This window comes from Hemiscyllium ocellatum, chromosome 2 (assembly GCF_020745735.1).
Source record: "Hemiscyllium ocellatum isolate sHemOce1 chromosome 2, sHemOce1.pat.X.cur, whole genome shotgun sequence".
Classification (NCBI taxonomy): Eukaryota; Metazoa; Chordata; class Chondrichthyes; order Orectolobiformes; family Hemiscylliidae; genus Hemiscyllium; species Hemiscyllium ocellatum.
The window spans coordinates 94,116,724-94,138,514 of record NC_083402.1 but is presented as its reverse complement, the minus strand read 5'-3'; the positions used below and the strand labels follow the sequence as shown (position 1 = coordinate 94,138,514).

At 40.6% G+C, this 21,791-nt stretch overlaps 1 protein-coding gene across 1 annotated transcript in view; it reads left to right on the top strand.

Annotated features, from left to right (window-relative positions):
- The window catches only part of shc3 (SHC (Src homology 2 domain containing) transforming protein 3), a 298,746-nt gene that overhangs the window by 185,338 nt on the left and 91,617 nt on the right, over window positions 1-21,791 (top strand). The window contains exons 3-5 of the mRNA XM_060841596.1: window positions 2,163-2,226; window positions 3,557-3,676; window positions 18,358-18,411. Coding sequence (XP_060697579.1) covers window positions 2,163-2,226; window positions 3,557-3,676; window positions 18,358-18,411 — 238 coding nt within the window. The remainder of the gene's footprint in view (window positions 1-2,162; window positions 2,227-3,556; window positions 3,677-18,357; window positions 18,412-21,791) is intronic.

Below are 21,791 nucleotides of genomic sequence, written 5' to 3'. Positions count from 1 at the left end.
AACATCGATTCTCCTGCTCCTTGGATTCTGCCTGACCTGCTGCGCTTTTCCAGCAACACATTTTCAGCTCTGATCTCCAGCATCTGTAGTCCTCACTTTCTCCTTATACACTTAATGGCAAGGTCCTAGGGAGTGTTGATGAACAAAGAGACCTTGGAGTGCAGGTTCATAGCTCCTTGAAAGTGGAATCGCAGGTAGATAGGATAATGAAGAAGGTGTTTGGTATGCTTTCCTTTATTGGTCAGAGTATTGAGTACAGGGGTTGGGAGGTCATGTTGCGGCTGTACAGGACATTGGTTAGGCCACTGTTGGAATATTCTGTGCAATTCTGGTCTCCTTCCTATCGGAAAGATTTTGTGAAACTTGAAAGGGTTCAGAAAAGATTTACAAGGATGTTGCTAGGGTTGGAGTATCTGAGCTACAGGGAGAGGCTAAATAGGCTGGGGCTGTTTCCCCTGGAGCATCGGAGGCTGAGGGTTGACCTTGTAGAGGTTTACAAAATTATAAGGGGCAGGTATAGGATAAATAGACAAAGTCTTTTTCCTGGGATCGGGGAGTCCAGAACTAGCGGACATAGGTTTAGGGTGAGAGGGGAAAGATATAAAAGAGATCTAAGGGGCAACGTTTTCATGCAGAGGGTGGTACGTGTATGGAATGAGCTGCCTGAGGATGTGGTGGGGGCTTGTACAATTGCAACATGGGTATATGAATAGGAAGGGTTTGGAGCGATATGGGCCAGGTACTGGTAGGTGGGACTAGATTGGGTTGGGATATCTGGTCGGCATGGACTGGATGGACCGAAGGGTCTGTTTCCATGCTGTACATCTCTATGACTCCATGAATTGCTCCATAGAATACACCTACTTCATTGTACATCATCATATGCATGCTAGGCTTTATTCCTGATGAAGGGCTTTTGCCCGAAACGTTGATTTTGCTGCTCGTTGGATGCTGCCTGAACTGCTGTGCTCTTCCAGCACCAGTGATCCAGAATCATATGCATGCTCCCTATTTATCTCTTCGGCTGCATGATCGACTTTATTTCACAGATTCAGAGTAAAAAATGCAATAACTCATGATAACCACAAGAAGCATGTTTCCATTATTTGATATTCATAAACAAATTGGTGGAGTTTTAACCTCTTAAAATGGGCAGAATGGCTTAGGTACAAACTGAACTGTTCATAATTTGAGGCCTGATCTCAATCTGCCTCCATTTATCTACCTCTGATTTTCGTTGGGGCAGGAGAAGCCAAATGACGAACCCCTTCTGAGAAGGTGTGTTGTCAGTTTTAATATTATAATGAGGGTTACAAGCATCTTGTTTCAGATATTTTCTAATGAACCTGTTCAGAGATGTTACTACACACCTTTAAAGCAAATAGGACTTGAACCCAAGCCTCTTTTCACAGAGGTAGGGACACTATCTGTGGCACAAGAACCCATCTTTGCTCCACTGTTTTGAATTTAACCATAGAGAGCTGAGTCTTAGAAATCCTTTGTGAGCATCTTTGGATCCATGGGGTGACCATTTTTTCTTCTTTTTGCTGGATTGGTTGTGCAGCCTTGGCAACCCATTGAGACTGAACATCAGTTTGACCCATCTGAACTCACCCACCTAATCTTTCTCTGAGGCCTCCAATCTTCCAATTTCTAAGCCAAACTTCTGATTTCCCTATCAGACCTTTGATTGCGAACCCCACCGAAGGCCTCTGATTCTCTCCCTGCAGAGTTCAATACCATACCTCTAGAAGCCCTCTGATACTTAACTCCTCCTCTCTGAAATATCAAATCCACCATAAGGCCTCAGGTATACCCAAAGACCATACCCTGAGATGGGAACTTCAGCTTGTGATAGGTACCCAAAATTCACAACTGTAATTCCCTGGGTCTGGTGAATCCCTGTACACAAACTTCCACTTACTACAAACTGGATAATTCCTATTTAGGACTGATACAGCCCTCCATCTGTCTACTCCTACCATTGGGGTATGATCTTGCCTGGTTATGAGGGGTCTACTGGCAACCACTGTCCATTACCAATATTCCCGTCTATATACTTCAGTTACTGTATTTTTATGCATTGCCTATGACACAGTGTTAATCTATGGGTTTATTTTGTTCAGAAAATCTGTCCTTACTACCATTCTTTTCTTTTCCAGAGAAGCTATCAGTAGAGTGTGTGAAGCGGTACCAGGCACAAAAGGAGCTTTTCGAAAGAGAAAGGTATCCTCACAACTTATTTTACATCTGCATTGCTTGCAACAGAAGCTGATTTTGCAATCTTCTCGCCATGTGATAATGTTGAATAATCAGTCTCAGAAGGGTTAATTCAATGACCCTGTACTCCCAAAAAGCAAGTTAAGCTCATAGACAGAAACGTAAGAGATAGTTCTATAACATTGCAGTCCTTAATCTCTGACTCTCATTCCCAGCTAGAAGCATAGTATCATGGAGTTAGCACTATCGTTTTGATTCTTGCATGAATTATTGAAGTTTATTCTTTTAACAAAGTGTTTTGAAGCAAGAAACATTCAGAAGATTTATGCTTTTTTTTCAGTTTATGGTGCACTACTTGTTACTAATAGGTCTTTCCCCTCCTCTGCCTACATGCTTCATGGTTGCATAACAAAGTAGAAATGATTTATAGTTCCCTTCATTTTTGCCATAATTGCTTTGTGCTCTGTAAGAAGGAGCTTTAAGAAATAAAGAATTAAGCAGTCTAAAACCGTTTTGTCATATTTCATATATTCTCACTACCATATTGTGACTACAGTGTGTACTAACTGTAGGATACCCTGCAGTTACCTACCAGGATTTTTAGCTGCATCTCCAAAAGCTATGACCTCTATCTAGAAAGATGAAGAATCAGGTAAATGGGAATATCATCATCCCCAAATGTCCTCTTCAAGTCAGGAATATCCAGACTTATACATACGTTAATTCTTCTTTACCATCGTGGATAAAATCTCAGAACTCCTAGCTTTACAGCATCTGGGAAGAGCTTTAAAGATACTAGCAGTTCAAGAAGAGCAATCGTTTTCTAAAGTGTGTCGGCGAAGGAGCAATTAAGTCCAATATTATCAGTCATGGCCATGCCCTGAGAATAAATAAAAATAAGTTAATTAACCTCTGTTCTCTTCTATAATAATTAGGAATATGACTGAAACTTTAGTGATTAATTTGGCTTTTCAGATATCTAAAATCTAATCTTAATTTAAAAGAAATCTCTGGAATTTGAGTGAGTTTATAAGATATAAGGTGTTGGTTAGCTCAGTTGGTTGGATATCTATTGTGTGCCCCAGATGAACATAAAAGATATTGGGTTGATCCTGTTTTGGCAGGGGCAGACCGAGCCTGCCTCTGTGCCCTACCTATGCTGAAAAATCAAAGTACTTTGCTAAGTTTCAGCAAATAATTATGAAGGACCTCACTTTGGGGGCAGAAAATTCAAGAAGAAGAGGGAGCTGAGTTACAGAGGTCACAGTTATCTTTAATAGTGTCTTCCTGCAGGTAACAGCTTGGGTAATAGTTTCTATGTAACTTGCCTCAACAGCCACCAAGTAAAGCATTGTCTAGTGTACTTGGTAAGAGCAACCTACAGTTTGCTGGAATGAACATCACTCTGAATATTTCAACCAGCAGCCTCAATCTAATGACGCCTGACACTAAGCAGGTAGGCATCTTGTTAAAGATATGAGCTAGTTTGTGAAGGTGGTGTAGTACCATAATGAGATGTAGCTGTGTAATAGCCCAAAGTTTCTTCACACACTATCGCTTTGAGCACACATCTGAAATGTAATATTCATATAGCATCAGTCACATTTTAAAAAATCTTCAAGAAAATTGAAAATGGATTACGTTTGGACATATTTTTGGACATTGTGGTGAATTGGTTTGATTTGAATTTAGCCTCCTTTTAATTTGGACATGATATGTAAATGCATGCTGCCTGGGTAACTAAGTCATTTTATTTATAAAATACCTGGTGGGAGAAGGCAACAGACTAACTGTCTTGAAATCAGAATCTTTATCACAGTCATGGAGGTTTACAGCACTGAAAAAGGACCTTCAATCCATCAGGTCGGTGCCAGTCAAAAACAGGCACCTGATGTCCCTTACCTGTCTTTTACTTGATCATTGATCACCGTAACAAAGGGAAATATTCCTCTTTGTCTACCCTATACATGCTCCTTTTAATTTGATACATCTCAATCATATGCTGCCAAGTCTCCTTTGCTCCAAGGAAAACCCCAGCCTATTCAATCTCTTTATAACTAAACTTCTCCAGCCCGATAATATCCTGATGAGTTTTGTCTGTGCCTTCTCCAGTGCAGTCACATTCCTTCTATAATGTAGATTCCAGAACTACATATAATACTCCAGCTGTGGTGTAACCACATTTTCAAAGATTTCTAGCAAAACAGCAGTCGGGGGTGGCACGGTAGCTCAGTGGTTAGCACTACTGCATCACAGTGCCAGGGACCCGGGTTCGATTCTGGCCATGGACGACTGTCTGTGTGGAGTTTGCACATTCTCTCTGTGTCTGCGTGGGTTTCCTCCGGGTGCTCCGGTTTCCTCCCAAAGTCCAAAGATGTGCAGGTTAAGTGAATTGGCTTTTTAAATTGCTCATAGTGTTAGCTACATTAGTCAGGGGTAAATGTAGGGAAATGACTCTGGATGGATTTCTCTTCGGAGGGTCAGTGTACACGTGTTGGGCTGAAGGACCTGTTTCCACGCTGTCGGGAAGCTAGTCATAACCTGCCTGTTTTTAACCACTTGTCACATTACCTTAAGAGCTGGAGTACATGCACAGTCAGGTCGCTGTGATCCTCAGTGCTCCCCAGGATCCTACTGTTCATCATGTATCCATTGTCTTTTTGTCCTGCCCAAATGCATCAACACACTCTTATGTGCATCAAATTTCATTTGTTACTGATCAGTCCATCTAATCAGCCAGTCTATATGCTGCTATCATCTAAGGCTATCCTGCTCACTTTTTATACCCCACCAATTTTCATATCATCCACAAATTTACTGATCAAACCGACCACATTCAAGTCTAGGTCATTATATATACCCCAAACAGTAATGTCCCGATGAGTTTTGAGAAGATTTGTAGCTCCGGTTGAGGTTCTGGATGTAAAAACAAAACATACGGACCAAATATTGAACTACTGAAGCAATCACCCCAACATCCACAAACGAAGCTGCATCAGAACATTATTCCAACAAGCCACCACACACTGCAGAACAGAGAGCTATGCAGAGTAGAGGAAAATCACCTAAACCGTGTATTCAAAAAGAACGGTTATCCAATGAACACAATCCGCAGATTTCTCAGCAACAAACCCAAGCAAGCAGACCAAGTGCATCCAGAAACCCTAGCCATTCTCCCCTACATCAAAGACATCGGAAATGATTGCCAGACTACTCAGACCCCTTGGCATCATGGTAACCTACAAACCCACCAACACAGTAAAACAGCAGCTAATGAACTTGAAAGATTCTATACAAACAACAAGCAAAACTAATATCATTTACAAAATACTGCGCAAGGACCGTAACAAACACTACATTGGACAAACAGGCAGAAAACTAGCCACCAGGATACATGAACATCAACAAGCCACAAAATGACATGACCCTCTCTCACTAGTATCCTTACATACAAATGAGGAAGGACACCGCTCCGACTGGGACAACACATCCATCCTAGCACAAGCCAACAGAGACATGCATGGTAATTCCTAGAAGCATGGCATTCCAACCAGGAGTCTATCAACAAACACATTGAGTTGCACCCCATCTACCACCCCCTGAGAAAAAGAACAGGAAATGACATCACCACAGGAAATGACTTCACCAACCAAAACAAATAAATAGAAAGCAGGAATTATCAACAGTGTTTCACCTGGAGGCCCACTGAAGATGTTACCTAGTAGGGTGTCGAAACATCTGGAAATGAACCTTCCAGCTCAGTGAGCAAATCTGCATTCACTGCACAATGTGGAACTCCATGACACATGCTTATAATCACAAAAAAATTGGCCATTAACCTCTGCTCCCTGCCACTACCCAGTTCTGAATCTAATTAACCAAATTTCCTTGGAACCCATTGATTCTTAATTTCGCAAACTGTCTCCCATGCAGGACCTTATCAATAGCTTTGAAGTCCAAGTTGACTATGTCAAATGCATTGCCCTCATTTACACATCTTTCAAAAATTGAATTAAATTGGTCAGACATGACCTCTCCTTAACAAAACCATGCTGACTATTCTTGCTTCATCCTTGCCTCTCCAAATGCAGATTAACTCTAAGCCTCAGAATTGCTTCCAATAGTTTCCCCCTCACTGAAGCTCAATCGATTGGCTTGTAGTTTCCTGATGTATTTTTGAATAATGGTATCACATTGACTGTCCTGCAGTCCTCTCTGGCAACTCTTCTCTGGCCAGAGAAGAATTGAAAATTATTGCCAAAGGCCGCTGCTATTCCTCATTTTCCTCACTCTACAACCTAGCGACACATTTCTTTCATCCCTGGAGATTTAACAACTGTTCAATCTGTCAGTCCACTCAGGACCTCCTCTCTGTCTATGCTAATGTCTTTAAGTATTTCACAGTCCTTCTCCATGATTTCTAAACCCAAATCGTCCATTTCACTAATGAATACCGGCACAAAGTATTTATTTAGAACTTATCCTCCAGCTTCACTAATAAACACTGTGTTCTTAATGGCCCTACTCTTTCTCTAGTTACTCTTTTACCCTCAAAGTACTTGCAAAACAGCTAAGGCTTGTTTTTGTATCTTATCTATCATTATCCTTTCCTGCCTTCATTTAGCTCCTTATTTCCTTTCTGCCAGATCTTATTATATAATGAGGAGTCATCTTGGGATGGGTATCTGTCTAAATTATAAGGATGGTCTGTAACTCAGTATGAGAACATTTTTGTTCAGTAAAATTTAATGGGAATGAGGAACACAACAGAAAATACAGAAAACACTCAACATTTATATAGTATGCATATAGAGAACAGAACATGTAATGTTTCACATTCAAATCATTCCTTAAGGCTCAGTTGCATTGGATTTGTGGTATCTGATTTTCAGAAAATTAATTGTGGAGGATCAGTTGCTTATTTCTGAGATTCATGATAAACAATTTTTTTCATGGGATTTCCAGGACTTTGTCACAGTCATATCTGTCTGTCTATATGATAGTTCACCATGCTCAGCTTCATTTATGTATCTATAAGAGACAATTATTAAAAAGAAAGCATGTCATTAGATTTTATCAAGCACATTTTAGTTTTCTCTATCATTAGATAGTTAATTTCTATATAGAAATGGATGCTAGAAACAGTTCCACTTGTGTATCTATAAGGATGTATGTACAGTTGGATGAATGCTTCAGTACAAAGTAATCAAAAAATCTTTACTGAAGAAGGGCTTATGCCCGAAACATCGATTCTCCTGCTCCTCAGATGTTGCCTAGCCTGTGTTTTTCCAGCACCACATATTTAAAAAAAAATCTTTACTGTCTGCTTTCCTCAGCTCTTAGTTTAATTATGAAAGTGATAAGTAGAAAACACTTATCTCCTATTTGCTTGCTTAAAAGCGTGGTTGTATCATACAAGTCAACATGATTTTGATTTTTCCTAAACTAGAGTAATGACTTTATTCCATTATTTTCTGGGTACCTTAAAAAAAGTGCATGCTCAGGACTAGCAAGTGGTTTGCACCACACTTGCAAATATGCCGGGACTTGATTTCCTAAAAGCTTGAATGATCTTTTTGAGAAGAAATTCAACCTGAATTTTTCATTGAATCACCCAATACAGCACAACCATTTTTGATGTAGAAAAGCTGTCCAGACATTTTTAAAAAAAGGTAGAATTGAACAATTACCACCTTAAAACTCAAATCAGATATCACAGGAGGAAACCATCATTCCATTGTGCCCATGCCAGCCTTTTGAAAGAGGGTAGGATTTTGGGGGGTGCTGTCTTGTGGTCAGGATTGAAGGTGGAGAGTCTGAAGATCTAGGTTAGTGACAAGATGCAGATTGAGACCACAGACACAGTAGTTAGTTTGGCAGCCTCATTGTGCCAGGAACACAGGTTCAATTCCAGTCTTAGGTGACTGTGTTGAGTTTGCACGTGCTCCCTGAGTCTATGTGGGTTTCCACCAGGGGCTCTGATCCCTTCCGCGGTCCAAAGATATGCAGATTAGGTGCATTGGCTGTGCTAAATTGCCCCTTGTGTCAGCTATGTGAAGTGGCCATGATAAATGTGGGGTTTCAGGGATAGATTGGGGGCTGGGTCTGGGTGGAAGGCTCCTTGCAGGGTTGATGGCGACTTGATCACCAAATGGCCTCTATCTGCACTAAGAATTGTGTGGGGGTAGCTGAAGGTAGTAATGATGATGCAAGAGAGGCCTCCAGTAGTGATTTTACTTATTCTTTCATAAGAAGTGGTGATGATGGTAAGGTCAGCATTTCTTGCACATTCTTGTTTCTCTTGATAATGTGGTAAGCTGCCATCTTGAATTGCTGCAGTCCAAGTGTTGCAGGTACATGTTAGGGAGAGGTCTTGATCCAGTAACAGAGAAGGAAAGGTAATATAGAAGAAAGTCAAGATGTGACTTGGAGGGGAGCTTGCAAATGGTGATGGTTTTGCAGCTCTAATCCTTCTATGTGACAGAGCATGAGAGTTTGGATCGTGTTGTTGAAGGAACCTTGGTGAGTTGTTGCAGGTCATCTTGCATGTAGTATACACTGAAGCCATTGTGAATCAGTGGTGGAGGGAGAGAATGTTTAAGGTGTTGAGTGGACTGCCAATTATAAGGGCTTCTTTATCCTGGAGGATGCCTTGCTTTTGAGTGTTGTTGGAGCTGTGCTCATCCAGACAAGAGGAAGCTATTCTTTCACTCTTGTATATGGTTGTTAGATTGGAGGTGAGTTACTTGTCAGGGAATTCCTAGACTGTGATCTATTTGTTAGTAATTATGTGGCTGATCCAGTTCATTTTCTGATCAACGATGGCTCCAGGATATTGATTGTGAAGAGTTCAGCAATGGTAATGCTATTGATTGTCATTAGGGAGATGGTTAGATTTGTATTTAACGGAGGTGGTTATTGCCTGGCACTTATGTGGTGCAAATGATGAGGAGAACTTGCTGCATATGGATATGGACTGCTTCAACATTGGAGGAGAATTGCAGAGATCCAGAAACAGAACCATCTACCTTTGTTAGGTTTGACTCTAACCCATGAAGTATTATTGTTTTTGATTCAGTGGAACTTTCATACTTAGAAGAAGGCCATTCAGCCCATCAAGTCTTCTTTGTCTTATTTTCATCATAAACATTTTCATTCCAATCTACATTCATAATACAGACAGTTCTGACATGACGCATGTTTCAGCAGCATGATAGGGAATGGTATTCTCGAGAACACTTACCCTGTTAGCAATAGTGTGATTCCAGCAGGGATTGGTTTGCACGCTTTATTCTGTGCATGTGCTGACATCTGCTCCAAAATCTCTGTGCAGCTCTGTGCATGTGCTGATGTCTGTGCCATTCTGGGCATGCGCGATGTTGGTGTCAGTTTTTGTGCTGTACTGCACATGTATCGATGTCAACTGCCGACAGAGCAGCGTTCTTACATTTTTTAAATGTACTGTGTTAAATTTACATTTGTTTAATTAATAAATATGATTTCAGTCTTCATTCAGACTACGCTACACTTTGTGTTGGACTTTTGGGTGATTTTTGAGCCATTGTGAGTGATTTTTTTTTGCTGGTCTGCCCCTCACCACACTTTTCCGATAGGCCCCATTATTTATATTAAGTGATTTTCTATTAAGTGAGGTTTCACTGGAACACAACTACAGCGTTATAAGAGAACCAGCTGTATTTAAGCCTAATGGCAGCCATGTTGCGAAGAGATATGGAAAATGGGTACAGGAGTCTTTTGAGGCTGCTTCACCATTTGGTATAATCATGGCTAATCATTTAACCCAGGATCCTATTCTCTGCACGCCCGATAATCCCTTTAGCACTGTGAACTACATTTAACTCCTTTTGAAAGCATTCAGTGTTTTGGCCTCAATTGTTTTCTGTCAAGAATAATCCATAGTCATCAGTCTCTGGGTTGAAAAATGTGTTGCTGGAAAAGCGCAGCAGGTCAGGCAGCATCCAAGTAACAGGAGAATTGATGTTTCGGGCATAAACCCAAAGAAAGGCTTATGCCCGAAACGTCGATTCTCCTGCTCCTTGGATGCTGCCTGACCTGCTGCGCTTTTCCAGCAACACATTTTTCAGCTCTAATCTCCAGCATCTGCAGTCCTCACTTTCTCCTAATCAGTCTCTGGGTGTCTAACTGCTGTTTCTCAGGCCACTGTTAATGGTTGTAAAAGCCAGTCTGGTTTACAAATGTCCTTTCATGCCGGAACTCTCCAATCCTTACCTGATCTGATCTATGTGTGACTCCAGACCCACTGCAATGTGGTTGACTCTTAATTACTTTGAGTATTTAGCGATGAACAATAAATGCTGTACTGACAACAATACCTACATCCCAGTAATGAATAAGAAAAACAACATAAAATTGGCACTCGGACTCATCTTGACACCGAATATATTATGATATTGAAGACACAAAGAATCCCTAGACTGTGAAAGCAGACCATTTAGCCCATCAAGTCCATACCAACCCTTTGAGAAGCATCCCACCCACACCCACCCACTTGCCCTATCTCCATAGCCCCACATTTACCATAGCTAAGCCACCTAGCCTACATATCCCTGGACACTGTGGGCAATCCACCAAACCTGCACATTTTTTGACCGAGGGAAAAAACCCAATGCACCCAGAGGAAACCTATGCTGACATCGGTAGGATGTGCAAACTCCACACAGAGAGACCCCCGAGGGTAGAATTGAACCCAGGTGCCTGGCACTGTGAGACATCAGTACAAACCACTGACCACCATGCTGCCTCATGTCATGGGATGATTTGGCCCCGTAGCCATCTCTTTATAATTTATATGGAGAAATTAGAAACAAAGTCTGCCAAGTATATTCTTTGATGGCATTGCTGTATGGCAAATTCTAGTCCTCTGGTACCTCATGTGTCAGTCCAGGCATTAAGATTTAACACCTGTTTAGCCATGCACTGTACAATGAAATGAGTAAAGAATCTGACCATTCAATAACCAGTCCATTAGTTCTAGTTAAAGGAATGTTCTTCAAACTCGAGGAGAGCTCCCAGTTTTTCAAAATGTTTTATGGGAGTTTTTTTTCCCCAAGAGCTATTTGAACAACTTTGCCTGCGCTGCTGATAATGAAGTAAAGTTGTGTGCATAACCCAGACCATCATGGAAGCCAACCTTCCATCCATGCACTCCATTTACCCTTCTCGTTGCCATGGAAAGGCTGCCAACATCAAAGACCCCTCCCACCTGGTAATGTTCTCTTTCAACATCTTCCATCAGTAGGAGATACAGAAGCTTGAACGCACACACTGAAAGGTTCAAGAACAGCTTCTTCTCTGCCATTATTATACTGCTAAGTGGACTTCTCTAACTTCAAATAATGATGATCTTGCTAATTTTGATCTAGCTTTGTGCATTTTCTGTGCAGATGTAACTTGTATGCCTCACTCTGTTTAAGCACCGTATGATCTGTATACCTTGTTTGCAATGATCTGCCTGTACTGTTCACAAAACAAAGCTTTGCACTGTACTTAGATACATGTGACTACATTAAATCAAATCAAAATGAAGTACTGCTTTAGTATTGCACTGAACTGTCAGCTTACATTTTGTGCTCATGTCATGAAATGAGCCAAGACACTGACAATCCCCTACAATGATTTGATCAACTGCACAGGGTTTACAACCACTCCGTATTTCAGATTAGGTTCTCACCAGACCTGGCCCACATGTGACTCCAGACTCTTAGTAAAGTGGTTGACTTTTAACCGCTCCCCAGGCATTTTAGGTGTGGGTCATAAATACTGACTTGATGCCTCTATCCAACAGAAAAAGATAAAAGCTCTGCTTTTCTGGTGAAGGTGCTTGCGCTGGGGTCAACAAAAATCAGTTAGCAATCTATAACTTTTTTCTTTGGAAGAGCAGCAGAAATTGGTTAATAGAGGATGGAACCACAAACTGGGAAGGATAAGAGAAAGCAGCACAAACTGGGGTGACAGGGAGGATGGGGGGAAATCATGTCTGTGGAGTAGATAACGCTTAGCATTTTTTGAGTAGCCAAGACTGAAACTCTAGCGCTGAAATCATCAAACCTGACTAGAATCTCATTCCAAATCTTGCCTCTCATTACCCATTTTTACTTGTCTCACAACCTTCTCTCGTTTACTATCTGTAGCATAAAACTCTTGCTTTCCCTCTCATTGAATGGGCTAGATTCTAAACTACAAAATGTAATTAAAAGTCACATATGCACTCTTTCTACCTCCCTCCTGAATCACTGGCTCATTAGCTGTGGAGTAGATATTTTCAAATCAACCTGTTCAGAGATGCTATTACACATCCCTGGAGCAGGTGGGACTTGAGCTGAGGCCTTTTTGCTCAGAGGTGGGGACACTACCACAGTACCACAAGTGCCCCTTGGCTGTACAGTACCAGAAGGGAGGGAATAATGATCAGCTGAAGTACATTCTTGTTAAATTAGTTGTGCATCATGCTGAAAATGCTAAGTAACAAACTGATATTACAATCTCTCTGTGGTACGTGCAATCGTTTAGTAGTTGAGTTACATTGACCACAAATTGTTAATTCCTTAGTACTGACAACTCAGTGATATGTAGAAATAAACAACAACTTTCTGAGGATAATGAAACCACCGTTCACTGATAAAAATGACAAATTCTTAGCAGACAATGGCTACGCATGTTCTTCAGTGTGTGGTGCTGGAAAAGCATAACAGGTCAGACAGCATCCGAGGTGCAGGAGAATTGATGTTTCGGCATAAGCCTTTTATCTGCAATTCTGATGAAGGGCTTATATCTGAAACGTTGATTCTCCTGTTTCTCGGATGCTGCCTGACCTGCTGTGCTTTTCCAGCACCATACTCTCAACTCTGATCTCCCGCATCTGCAGTCCTCACTTTCTCCTAGCTACATATGTTCTTGTAAATCAAATGTGATGCAATTAATAATAGTGAACTGTTTTTCTGTTTTTTGGCTTGAGTTAACACAAGTTGAATTGCTGTAAACCTAATTTCAGTAGAGGAGTTATCTTCAACGTTTTTGTGCCTTCTTGTTGTATAAAGGCCCTGGAATGGCTGCTGGATTTCCTGCTGATAAAGGCCTACCTCAGATTTGATATATTCCTGATAAATGTTGGATATTATATTGCTTTATAATTATTTTATTGAATGAGTTCAAATACAAATAATATTTACTGTATTTGGTTTACTGGTGTTAATTTTCACATTTTCTGAATGTTGGTTGGGAAGCAAGTGCAGCAGGTCTTGTATGTGTCTGCCTGACTGTTGTGTATTGCTCGGTGTAAGTCTTAAATACTAACAGTTGCATTATTAAATTACATTCATTTCAACCTTCTCACTGGGCAGTACAATACAACACAACATAAGGTTCTTGCAATATGACTAGACTGCCTCCCTAGTATGTAAAAAGTAGTTATACATTAAAATGCAAAATGGCATGCATGTATATCAGTCCACATTAACAGTACCTAACATTTTAACAGTTTGGGTTGCATACCTTTTTTCCCCATTGTGATCACAAACAAAATATATATGACCAATATTTTCAAAGTGATGGAAGGGTCACTGGACTTTAAACGTTAACTCTGCTTTCTTACCACAGATGCTGCCAGACTTGCTGAGTTTCGACAGCAATTTGTGATTTTGTTTCAGATCTTCAGCATTCACACTTTTTTGTTTTCTTAAACAAGTTGCAGGAAAGGTTACTAACTATGTGGAAAGAATGTATCCCCTTAATCCCAAACACACGCATTCATATACAAATAAGTGATCAACTTGTCGTATTATTAGATTAGATTAGATTCCCTACAGTGTGGAAAAGGCCCTTTGGCCCAACCAGTCCACACCAACCCTCCGAAGAGTAACCCATCCAGACGCATTTCCCTCTGACTAATGCACCTAACACTATGGGCAATTTAGCACAGCCAATTCACCTGGGACTGTGGGAGGAAACCAGTGCACCCAGAGGAAACCCACGCAGACACGGGGAGAATGTGCAAACTCCACACACTCAGTCACCCGAGGCTGGAATTGAACCTGGGACCCTGGCACTGTGAGACGGCAGTGCTAACCACTGAACCACCATGCCGCCCTGGACTATTAATCTAGAGACCTGTGGGGCAGTATGATGGCTCAGTGGTTAGCACTGCAGCCCCTCATTAGTGCCAGGGACCTAGGTTCAATTCCACCCTCAGGTGACTGTCTACGTGGAATTTGCACATTATCGCTGTGGCTGCACGGGTTCCCTCCAGATGCTCTGGTTTTCTCCCACAATCCAAAGACGTGCACATTACGTGGGTTGGCAATGCTAAATTGCCACATGATATGCAGAGTGGGTGAGTTAGCCATGGGAAATGTGAGGTTAAAGGGTAGAGGGTGGGTCTGGGCGGGATCTCTTCAAAGAGTCAGTGTGGACTCAATAGGTGAATGGCCTGTTTCCACACTTTAGGGATTCTATGATTTTAGGACCTGGGTTCAAATCCTACTATGACAGATGGTAGAATTTGAACTGAATAAATAGTTGGAATTAGCAGTTTAATGATGACCATGAAACCATTGCCGATTGTCAGGAAAAATCCATCTGGTTCACTAATGTCCTTGAGGGAAGGAAACTGTCATCTTTACATGGTCTGGCCTGCTTGTGACTGCAGATGCATAGCAATGTGATTGACTCTTAACTACCCCCTGGGCAACCAGGAATGAATAGTAAATGTTGGCCTGGCCAATGGCACTCACATCCTGTGAATGAATAAAACAAAGAGATGACACAGCTTTGCGGAACAATTATGGGTGAAACTTTGGGAAAAAACTCGTTAAGAGTCCAAACTAAAAAGGTAGAATGAGGTGACTTTCTCGCAGTTCCTTCAGTTCTTTGTCAATGAAATTGTGTTGTTGTCAGCTTTACTATGATGGAAAATCCTTTGTTCAGGTCATAGGTCAGTTACTCATAAGCCTTATGATCAGTTAACAGTTCAGTTTTGAGGAGATTAGGACTGCTGATTTCTGGAGTTTTTTTTCCAATTCTTAGGAAATCCTTCACTTAGCTATTTCTTCAACTGGTTTACTTTAAGTGTTACATTGTTACACAGAGAGAGAGCTCGACAATGTTTTCCACTTGCCAGTTTATACCACCTGCCAAAATCAGTTTCCAACTCTGTGGCAAAGCCCACACCACCACCAGCACTAAGCCCCTTCCAAAACTCAATCTGTTTGTCTTGCAACTGTGGGCCATTAATCTGGCCTTTATCTCTCTTTTAAAAGTTTTCTCTTAAAATCACTTGGCCTTTTTATAAACAACAGACAAGCCTTTTGACGTTTGGTGTTCGAAATCATCACTTGGTCGAGTTAGAGAATCATAAAGATGTACAGCATGGAAACAACCCTATATGTTTTTACCCCGTTGATTTTAACCCTACTGCGAATCCTCTTGCAAGGATGCCTGCCTTGAAGAAGTTTTCCTCCTCTCTCTACAGCTCTACTCCTGATGAAGGGCTTTTGCCTGAAATGTCGATTTTCCTGCTCCTTGGATGCTGCCTGATCTGCTGTGCTTTTCCAGCACTACTCTAATCTAGACTCCAGCATCCTCAGTCCTTGTTTTTACCTATATGAAATCAGCTGATTTACGATATTTGATATTGTTCTGATGCCTAATTTTATGACTTGGTCCTCCTCAGTCAAAGATTACTTTTTGCTCTCCTTGTACTTCCTCAAAATCAGATATGTTCAGATTGATCCAATATTCTGACTGATCCCTGTAAAAAACAAATGCCTAGCTCACTTTAACCCACGAAGGCACCTGTACCCAGGAAGGTGGAGAGTGCAGGAGACAGCCTTACCAGTATTTCCTTTAAGGAATCTTCCTCAGAGGTGGAAAAGAAAGTGATATCCTGAGGCGATGCACTCTTCATGGCAGCAACTGTACAGATGCCACTGCTGCCTGAAAGAGACAAGAAGGAGCAAATGCCTCAGAGTTACCGAATAAGGACAGAGGTTAGGGGGTGCTAAGATCACATCTATAGTGATGGTAACTGATTCTTCAGCCAATTCCTTCACATTATGAATACTTAGTTCCCTTCTACTGCTTCCAATAGCAAGGAGGATGTATTATTGCATTGCACTTTAACACTTAATTTAACTAACATTGTAATAACTATTCAGTTTCCCACCAGTTTCATTAAAAGAAAGTGATGTAGGGACTTACTTTATTTTTGTGAGAAGGCAGCCTCCAAAGGCAGTCTTACAGTTGTTACAGTCTTACACTTGTTACAGTTTTTCTAATCTTTGATTTTAGTTTCCTGGGGCCAAATTCTAACAACTGAAATTGCACTCTTCACAATTAATTAGTTAATTATTTTTACTCTGGATTGCTCCTTGTCCTTTTTTCCATAACTAACCTCAACTTGTTACTATGATTTATATCACTTGAATATTCCTCAACTGACACATGATTGGCTTCATTTCCCCAGAATGTCTTTTACTCATTAGATCAGAAATATACTGATATAAAAGTCTCCTGAACATTCTTTAGGGAATCTTACCCCACATTGCCTTTCACACTTAACTAAAGTCTCTCATAGTCACTACCACACTGTTTTGGTATCTCTCTGTACAGTTACTGTAAACCAAATTTAAACCTAATAGCATTCCTTCTTATACTAATCCCAGGTAACGTCTTACCATTTCTTTCTCGAATATTATTAGTTTCTCCAATCCATTGTGCACCTTGTTTTCTTTCTTTTGGCTGTTACATCCTTATTTCCATCCACTCCCAGTTCTTGCAAAATAATTGGTCCTGACCCTGTACATTCTGCCCAGCACACTTCCAATCTTCCAAGAATCCATATTCCTTCATCCTGTACTATCTATCCAATCACCTATTCATCTGCTCTGTTCCCTTGTTTCTATGTTCACTAGTACATGCCACCAGAGGCTAATACAGAACAAATCATCTTTACGATCCCACTTTCTTGTTCCTTTCCTAGCTCCCTAAAAGCAGACTAAGTTTTGGAAGGGGCTTAGTGCTGGTGGTGTGGGCTTTGCCACAGACGTGAAAACTGATTTTGGCAGATGGTATACACTGGCAAATGGAAAAGATTTTCCCTTTCTCTCTCTGTGTAACAATGTAACACTTAGAGTTTATCCATTTACACACCTATGTCATTGATAGTGATAAGAACGTGCACCACGAACAGTTCACACCCCTCCCATCAAAGTGCTATGCATTCACTCTAAGAGATCTTTGACATTGTACCAAGAAGGAAACATACTATCTTGCAATTATGTTTCAGCCACAGAAATGTCCAATGTTACTCTAACTTTAGAATCCTCTATCATTATTGCTTTCCTATTCTTCCTGTCCCCACTTCCACCATATACACTTGTATCACTGGCTGGTGAGTGGGATGCATTCAGCAGACTCCTTCACTACTTGCCTATTCGTCTTTGATGACCTGGAAGTCTCCATTCCCTATTTATTTGCACACCATTAAGCTTCAGGATATTAACATCTAGAAATGTGTTATTCGCAAAGCTTTCAAACTCAGCTAGGGAATTGTGTTGTAAAGATGACATGTTTGCAGAAAAGAATTTTGTAGAAAGGAATGTGGTAAGTCTTTTTTATTAATGAGAGAATCGTGTGCTATATCACAGACAAAGTGTACAATTTTTCTTGTCTGGATTAGTGAACATGCAATAGAAATTGTGGTTTTTGTAAGTTCACAACACAAGAAATATTCTGAGAAGGGACAATGCAACATTCCAGTCACTTACAAAGAAATGAGAACAATGTAGAGTTTTGCTGAGATGTTTCTGATGTGATATTTCATCACTACTCAAAATTGCTAACTCCAGGAAAACAGATTCCTATTTCAGATTATTATTTCTTCCTGCAACACCATAAACGCTAGAGATATTCAAAGAAATAGCTTCAGTATGACTGATGATGTTGTTTGATATACTGCTTTCTGTTTGTGTGTGCCTCCACAAGCTCATTTTTCACATGCTTTACCATTTGAATGGTATTTTTCATATCCTAGTACAAAAGGTGTTTCAAGGGCAAAGTCCTCTGATTAATGGTTTTTTGTTTTTATTTCTGATCCAACAGATTATAGCAAATCATCATATGCAGTCCATTTCCTTTGCATCTGGTGGTGATCCGGTAAGGCATTACTTGATCTTGGTGACATCGTAAGCTAGGATTTGTATCATATCATGTTAAGAAGAAGTGATAAGCGTGAGAGCCCTTATTTCTCATTCAGTAGGCTTTTGATGTTTTCTTTGGCACTGCAATCTTTTCTCATAACTACCTGACTGGCAGAAGTAAATTCTCTCCTTTTGAAATGATTGTAGCAGATTATGTCACAGCTTTATGCCAAATTCATTTAGATAAATGGTTCAATCAGATTATTCCGCTATTACCATTTCCAACTCTTGTAGACCCAATCTTTTTGTTTATTTGTCCAAGTATCAAACCTCTTCATCTTGTGCCATCATTTGTTTTATACTTTTATTACTCCTACTCATCACAGACCTTCCCTTCTCTTCTCTCAACAATATCCTTGCCTCAGTACTTGTTTATCCAGTTTTGATGAAAGGTCATCAACCTGAAATGTTCAACTGGGTTTTTATCTATGAGACCTGAGTCAGGAGTCAGGAAACTTGCTGATTACATGATCTCTCCTCTTATCAGTCCGTACTGTTAATGCTATTTTTATTGTAGGTGCTAGGGTTCATCTTCGGGTTGCTTTCCACTTTCAACGGTAGGCCCAGTATGGAGAGGGAGATAGGTTGATGATGAGGTGGACAAGTTTAAAAATAAAACCTGTCTGGTTTTTGCTGAGATAGTGACCCAATTCTGTTGATGATAGTGTGAGCCCTTAAGCTTCACCTCGCCCTATTGCCCCACAAAGCATCCAACCCAAGCACCACCCAGTACCTACCTCACCTCCAAACCCCCAACTCTTATTTTAATGCATAACATCCAAACCACTCTATGCCACCACTCTAGTTACAGTCACCATGATAAATTTACATACTTTATAGTAACACTTGAGATTCATTGAAAAATCTTACCCCAAAACAACTATTCACATTATACATTAATGATCTGCACAAAAGACCTGCGGCATTGTTGGGAAGTTTGTAGATGACAGAAATATAAATGGATGGACAGGTAGTGTTGAGGAAGCAGGGAGGTTGCAGAAGGACTTGGATAGGCTAGGAGAGTGGGTAAAGAAGTGGCAGATGGAATATAACATGGGAAAGTATGAGGTTATGTATTTTGGTAGAAAGCTTAGAGATGTAGACTATTTTCTAAATGAGGACCGGCTTTGGAAAACTGAAGAACAAATGGACTTGGGAGTTCTAGTTCAGGATTCTCTGAAGGTTAACATACATATTCAGTTGGTAATTAAGAAGGCAAGTGCAATATGAGAATTTATATCAAGAAGGCTAGAAAACAAGAGCAAATATGCGCTGCTGAGACTTTATGAGTCTCTAGTCAGATCAGATATGGAATATTGTGAGCAGTTTTGGGCCCTGTATCTGAGGAAGGATGTGCAAGTGTTGAAGGAGGTCCAGAGGAGGTTTACAGAAATGATTCCAGGGATGAAGAGCTTTTCTTTTCAGGAGCAGTTGAGGACTTTGGGTTTGTACTCAATGGTGTTTAGAACAATGGTGGGGAATCTTATTGAAACTTACAGAATACTGAGAACTTACAGAATGGAAGAGGAGAAAATGTTTCCACTGGTGGTAGAGATTAAGATCCCAGGGCCCAGCCTCAGAGTAAAGGGGTGAGCCTTTAGAACTAAAATCAGGAGGAGTTTCTTCAGCCAAATAGTGGTGAATCTGTGGAGCATTTTTGTCAGAGATGGCTGTACCAGCTAAGTCACTGTGAGTATTTCAGATAGAAATTGATGGATTTTAATCTGTAAGGGGATCAAGGGATAAGGGGAGAAGGTAGGATAATGGGGTTGAGAAATTTATCAGAGCTAAAATGTGTTGCTGGAAAAGCGCAGCAGGTCAGGCAACATCCAAGGAGCAGGAGAGTCGACGTTTCGGGCAGGAGCCCTTCTTCCGATTCCTGAAGAAGGGCTCATGCCCAAAACGTCGATTCTCCTGTTCCCTGACCTGCTGCGCTTTTCCAGCAACACATTTTCAGCTCTGATCTCCAGCATCTGCAGTTCTCACTTTCTGCTTGAGAAATATATCAGCCATAATCAAATGCAGAGCAGACCCAACAGACCAATTGGCCTGATTTTGCTTCTATACCTTACAGTTCTTTTATCCTTTTCAATTATTTCATAAACAGCTCTACTGAACAGAATCCTACAGTGAGTTAGAGGTGAACCAAGCAATCATAATGTTGTCCCACTGAACATCTAGGACAACAGGCCCACCTGAGCAGAATCCATTAAAGCCTTTGACTACACATAGTAGTTCAGTCAACTGTCAAAGCTTTGAAACAGCTAAATTGATGGCTGAACTGAATTTCAAGGAAAGAAAATCCAAGCAATGGAATGTTTCATGCCAGAAGATCTATATTTTACTATTATACAATGCAGAATTGCCTTTTATCCATTAGATTGACTATTTTAATATATCTGAAGACTTGCTTTAACTTTTGCAATGCTCTCCTTTCCAGAAATAACTTGTCAGGTATCCTGGATGACTACTTGGCACTCATATTATTCAATGGGTCTTATATGTTTAAAACAAAGCACAGACCAAATTCATGCTGCATTAAAGTCATATATAGCTTGTCATATAAAGTCATATCTGAACTTGGCAACAGCTTCTATGCTTATCTTTCATCAGTTCCCACCTCCAAACCATGATTTTTCACATGGTTCATGTCACTTCCATGCTGCTGTGATTCATGTTGCCTTCCAAACTTGGCCCCATTCTATTAAAATTGTGGAAGCCTAAAATGCCTAATTCTATAATGATAAAAATCACACAACACCAGTTTGTAATCCAACAGGTTTATTTAGAAGTGTTTTTTTTTAATAGTCCGACAGGTTTGTTTGGAAGTACTAGCCTTCGGAGTGCAGCTCCTTCATCAGGTAGCTGTGGAGCAGGATCATAAGACACAGAATTTATAGCAAAAGATCACCGTGTCATACAACTGAAACAATATATTAAACAAACCTAGATTGCTGTTCAGTCTTTCACCTTTTAGATGGGTTGTAGGTTTCAGTTCATTAATATGTAAATTCCAGAGCTTCTTTCAAGCCACATTCTTGAGATATTTAAGGATTTATGTAAAAAAAAGACATCTCAGCTCAGACAATGCATAAAGCTTTTTTTTTAGATTAGATTACTTACAATGTGGCAACAGGCCCTTCGGCCCAACAAGTCCACACTGACCCTCCAAAGAGCAACCAACCCAAACCCGTTCCCCTGCATTACCGCTTCACCTAACACTATGGGCAATTTAGCATGCCCAATTCACCTAACCCACACATTTTTGGACTGTGGGAGGAAACCATGCAGACACGGGGAGAATGTACAAACTCCACACAGACGGTTGTCTGAGGC